A 5,959-nucleotide genomic window follows, 5' to 3' on the forward strand; every position below is an offset into this window, starting at 1 on the left:
CCTCCACTGGAAGAGAAATGTGTGCCTAGGTGTTGGGGAGGCCCTCCATCCCTGTTACTGCAAGGACTGGGTGGAGGCACATGGGGCTGGCCCTGGAACACAACCAGACTCCCCAGCCCTGAGGAGCCATTGAGTTGAGTGGCTGGAACCAGCCTAGCCTGCTCACTCCCTCCTCACCAAACCTAGGCTCTCAGAAACTGAAGGCCTGGGGTCAGGGGGAGTGGATAGAGTGACATTCATTGGATTGCCAAGTCACTAAGACACCAGCTGGACCTGCCTTCCCCTTAGAAGGGGCAGTTTTCTGCCACCCTCACTGAGGTAGGTGGACAAGGCAGAGGGGGCACCTTTGGTATTGGACCCAGACCCCAATGACCCCAGCATGGACCCCCTTCATGTTACACATCTCTAACACATTTTTCAGTCCATCCCACCCTTTTCCTGCTAAACATTCGTTGGGCATACCCTGTGCCCCCTTCCTACACCCAAAGGGCCACATATGGTCATTTCCTCAACAACTATATGCCAGAATACTGACCCCATCCCAGAGATAACAAACACAACACTGAGGCACACATAGTCATTGTTACACCCCCATTTTGACAATAGTAGCGGAGGAAGCTGCTCAGCCCATCCCACGGGGGCCTTACAGAGACGCTGCTGTAGATACACACACTCTCCTCCTGTTACAGAAAACACGCATTCACTTGCATTCTCACTGATGAGGACAAATCCAGCTGTAAAGACGACCCAGACTTCCTCTCCCCCAACACTCAGACCAACACTCGTTTTGTTTGCGGTTATATCCCAACCACCTAACACAGTGCCTGATACATAATAGACACTCGATAAATACTTTTGGAATAAATGGAAAAAATGATTCCTTAAAGACATACCCAGTACATCTGCACAGCCCTCTCTACCCTCTCTGTCACATATACTTTCACACCTGCTGTCCCCTCGCTGGTGCAGAGTCCCACAAACACAAAGTAATTAAGTTACCACACACACCCCTAAGCAAAAGGACAACCCCTGGCCCGGGCATCTCTCCCAGAGGGGCAAGGGGGCCATGTGGGATCCAAAGGGGACTCCCCGCTGTGGCCAAGCCCTCCCTTTTCTCCTCCTCTACCCCCAGCCTCAGCCCCAGCTGCTCGGCTTTTAATTGGAGGCACTTCTTTACTCAGCAGGCAAGGGAGGGGCTGGCTCTTGGAGCAGGAGTCACTAGGTGGCCTCAGGGCTAGAGAGAAGGGTCTGCAGCTCACCTAGGTGTGTGCAGGCAAGACAAGGACCACATCTGCCAAGTTTGGGCTTGAGGAAGCCGCTTGTGATGAATGAGTGGAGTCAGAAAACCAGCATTTGAGTCCAGTCTTTGCCCCCTTTCCAGCTCTCAGTGCCTTGATTTCCTCATCTGTAAAATGGAGATAACAAAAACTACATCGCAGCATTATTGGAGGATGAGACAAGATAAGTACTACAAACGAAGGCGCCTAGGACAGCTGGGGCGCTTTGTGAGTCCCGCTGTGTTTTCCTCCTTCCTTTTTCCTAACAGTGTTGCTCTGCGGGTGGGATGGCCTGGGCAGGCATGCAAAACCACTGTGGAAACCCAGAAGCTGCACCAAAGGTAAGCTCTGTGTGAATCTTCTCCTCCATTTTAGAAAACTTCCAGCCTTCAGCACTGTGCTCAGGTAACTCTGCTTGCTGGAGAAGGGGTAGGGGCCAGAGCCCAATGAGTCCTGATAATTGTGTCTCATCTTTCTAGGCAGGGAAGGAGCTGAGAGGGAAATCCTGAATCTTGGCAGCTACCCTATTGGAAGATGAAAGCTAAGGTGAAGGGGACTAATGGAAGCCCAGCTTGGGGGGTGGGGGTGGGGGTGCAGGGGAGGGCAGCACCAGGAAGAATTGGATTGGGATAAAAGTTGACTCTGATAAGCAAGAGAGATGGATGGAAAGTAACAAGAAGAGATTGGTCAGGCAGCAGCTGTGAGGGCAGGGGGAAGTCAGGGTGTCCCTGGGTTGGTGGATTATGATTAAAGTAACCTTATGGTCTTAGTGGCCCACTAGGCAGCTGTGACCCCTGCCAACCAAGGCTGGGCCAGCAAGGTCTCCTCCCAGGTACCCTGAAGAACTAGTGCCAGATCTAAGGTGTTCAAGAGGTGGGTCAGATGCCAAAAAGATTGGAACAGACCAGGTTGGAAGGCCAGAGCAACTAGAAAGGTACACCTGAAAAGAGGCTGGAAGGGGGAGAGTGTTACAAACACTCAAGAGGTTTCCTACATGGACCAGAGAGTGGCAAAGAGAAGTTTTCCTGAGGATAACTTAGAAACATAGGGTTTTTAACTGCAGCAAGCAGGACTATGGTTAGACATGAATGTGACTTCTTGACTAAAAGGAGCAGGGCCACCAGGACCCGGCCTCAAAGGAATCTGTAGCATCCCTCCTCATAGTTTTCAGACTCATACAGGGAAAACGGTTCCAGTTTTGGTATCCCAGATCAACCCTCTTCTGGCTATGGGACTTTGGGCAGTTTGTTCACCTCACCAAGCCTCAATTTCCTTTTCTCTTATTTAAATGAAATATAATTCACATACCATAATATTTAGCCTTTAAAAGTGTACAATTCAGTGATTTTTTAGTATATTCACAAAGTTGTACAACCATCACCACTATCTAGTTTTGGGATATTTTCATCACGCCCGAAAGAAATTCCTGTACGCATTAGCAGTCACTCCCCATTCCTCCCCTCCTGCCAGCCCCTGGCAACGACTGGCTGACCTTCTGACTCTGTGGATTTGCCCACTCTGGACATCTTGTGTAAATGGAATCCTACCACGTGTGACTTTATGTGTCTGACTTCTTTCACTTAACATATGTTTTGAGATTCATCCATGTTGTAGCATGAAACAGCACCTTATTCCTTTTTATGGCTGAATCATATTCCATTGTATTGGTACACCACATTTTGTTTATCCACTCATCAGTTGATGGACATTTTGGTTGTTTCAACTTTTTGGCTATTATGAATAATACTGCTGTGAACGTCCATACGCTTTTCTTGATTATAAACAGTAGGGACACTTATATTAACCTCACAGAGTTGTTGTGAGTCTTAACTAGGTGTCATGAGGTGCCTGGCACAAAGAAGTTACTCAGTAAACATTTATGTTTAGCTCTGTTTTAGTTCTCTCAAGATAAGAGTCAGAAATGAGACTCATTCAGCTCAAAACAACTTCCTAAATAAGTCACGGAGCCACCGGGGTATGGGTACAGTACATGGACTGGGTGGGTGGGGAGGAGAGAAGTGGAAAGGGAGTGAAGCTCTCCTTTTAGGTCTCTGCTTAGTGTTTGCAAACAATCATCAACTTCACATCTGGCTTTGTCTTTAGTGGGCCTTTGTCCATCTCTCTGGAGCCTGAACAAGGTTTCCCATAGAGACAAGCTTCCAACCAGCAGCCAGGCTTCCAAGCTAACCCACAAAAAAGCAGGTCGAATTCAGCTCCTCCATTTTGATCAGGTCAGTCAGTCTCTCTGAAATGTGGTTTCCCCACAACTGTAAAGTAAAGATAATACTAGTCTCAAAGGGTTGGCATAGAGTTAAGTCTATATTGTTCTCCATAGCACTTATTACCATCCGGCTTATTACATATTTACTTGCCTATATTTATATATTAAATATATAATTTATATTGTATAATATGCGACCTTTTGTGTCTGGCTTCTTTCACTTAGCATAATGTTTGCAGTGTCTGCACATGTTGTAGCTTGAATCAGCATTTTATTTCTTTTTATGGCTGAATCATATTCCATAGTATGTATATACCACATTTTGTGTATCCATTCATCAGTTGATGGACATTTGTATTATATTAATATTCTATATTATTCTATGTATAATTTATATATTTATATTTATTTATTATATATAATTTATACATTTATATATCATTTATATATAAATATATTAAATATGTAAATATTTATATATTTACTTGCTTATTTGTTTATTTCTTACCCCCTCTACTAGAATATAAGCTCCATGAAGCCAGAGACTTTGCTTTGTTCACTGCTGTGTCCCCAGTGCCTAGAAGAGTGCCTGGCACGTAGTAAGTGCTCAATAAATACTGTTGAGTAAAGGGATTCACTCATTCATTTTTCACCCAAGATGAGCATATGTTGTGGGTTGGGGTCATGTTGAGGGGGGGGAAGAGATGAGTGGTCCTCTCCCTGCCCTCAGAGAGCTCCTTAAGGGGAGGTGACAGACATTGCAAAAACAAATAGATTGCAAGGAGACTTGATAAGTAGAATGTGAATGCACCTAGCATCTCGCCTGATAGAGACAGGTCCTCCTGAAGGTGAGTTGAATCGGAAACTGACCTGAAGTAGACTAGAAATAGATTCCAAATGATCTAACCTGTGCCTTCCCCAAAGCTTGGCTCCTGGGAGGGAGCAGACCTTTCCCTACCAGAGAAGGGAAAGAGAGGAAGCAGAAAAAGGGAGTTTCCTCCTCTCCTGGGCTCTAGGCCAGGCAGCCACAAGTGAAACTTTGAAAAGACCTAAATTTGTCCTGGATGCATTTCCCTGATCCACCATTCCCAGTCCCCACAGCCTTAAGCCCCTAGATTTTAAAAGTAATGAAATAACTCCTTTCCCTTCACAGTCAAAGGCTTCTGTGGGAAGCAATCAGGTTGAATTCATTCACCTGCTGTATGAATTCCTTCTTAAGGCATTTGTTTATCTAAAAGAAAACGGGTATCTTGAGGCCATGGGCACCCGAGCAGCAGGCCCCAAAGCAACTCCCTTGAGTTGTGCCTGCCTTTCAGAAAGTCTTCCTTCCCTCAGTTTCTCTAAAAGGGCTGAGTTGGAGTGGTTGTTGGTTTTTCTTTTTTTTTCCCCAACAACACAGAGCCAGTTGTTCCTAGGCTTCTGTTTTAAAGCCGGACAAGCCTGAACTCACCGTCCTGCCTCAGGGGCTTGGGCTCCATACCTGGGGAATAGACAGTCTTCTACTTTCTAATCAGCCCGGCTGGAAGTTTGGAGTAAATCGCCTGCTTGAGTGACAGGTGTTTCCCAGCTGAGCCCTGGGGAGATTCTCGTTTGTGCAGGGACACTCCTTCCCCAGAGGCCTGATGGGCTGCACTCCTTCGGCCTTGTTCAAAGTGAGGGATGGCTCTTATCAGGCTGGGAACGGGCTCTGACCTCCCCCTCCTTGGGTCTATCTGTCTGTCCGTCTCTGAGAATAGCCGCCTCCTGTTCTTTTCTTCTTTTACGTCTCTCTCTGTCCCTCTCTTCTAGCTCTTCCTGAACTCCTTCTCCTAGCGTCGGTCTCCGTCCCTCTGTCTCGGACTCCTGCATCTGACTGGGCTCCGGGCCTCCCTTTCCCCCTCCCCGCCCCTCCCCCGCGCTGTCATTCACCCCGCTCCTCTCCGCGCGCAGCCAATGGAGAGACCCTGCCGAAACGGCGAGGCTCGCTAGCACCGGGCTTTTTCACCCGGTGATTGATGTCCCAGAGTCAACAGCGAGCGAGCAGCCAGGAGAGGGGAAGGAGCAGCCGGAGAAGGGAAGAATACGGCGCCCCCTCTTTCCCTCCCCTCCCCCTACTTTAGCCCTCCCTGCGCACTTCGCCTCCAGGTCTCCGCGCAGCTGGGAGCCGCCGCCGCCTCCGCGCCCCTGCGCGCTGCCCGGGAGCCCAGCGCCGCGAGTGCCGCCACCCGGCCCCCCCGCGGGGCCGGGGCCAGCATGGAGCACCTGGGCCCGCATCACCTCCACCCGGGCCACGCGGAACCCATTAGCTTCGGCATTGACCAGATCCTCAACAGCCCGGACCAGGGTGGCTGCATGGGGCCCGCCTCGCGACTCCAGGACGGAGAATACGGCCTTGGCTGTTTGGTCGGAGGCGCTTACGCTTACGGCGGCGGCGGGGGCCCAGCGGCCGGTGCAGGGGCCGGGGCCGTGGGGGCCTACGGCG

General features: G+C 49.2%; 1 protein-coding gene across 1 annotated transcript in view; it reads left to right on the forward strand.

Annotated features, from left to right (window-relative positions):
• Positions 1-5,730: 5,730 nt before the first annotated feature.
• The window catches only part of TLX1 (T cell leukemia homeobox 1), a 5,542-nt gene continuing 5,313 nt past the window's right edge, over positions 5,731-5,959 (forward strand). Inside the window, exon 1 of the mRNA XM_004370142.1 lies at positions 5,731-5,956. Within this exon, the coding sequence (XP_004370199.1) occupies positions 5,731-5,956 (226 nt within the window). The remainder of the gene's footprint in view (positions 5,957-5,959) is intronic.

Source organism: Trichechus manatus, unplaced genomic scaffold (genome assembly GCF_000243295.1).
Source record: "Trichechus manatus latirostris isolate Lorelei unplaced genomic scaffold, TriManLat1.0 scaffold00007, whole genome shotgun sequence".
NCBI classification, from domain to species: domain Eukaryota; kingdom Metazoa; phylum Chordata; class Mammalia; order Sirenia; family Trichechidae; genus Trichechus; species Trichechus manatus.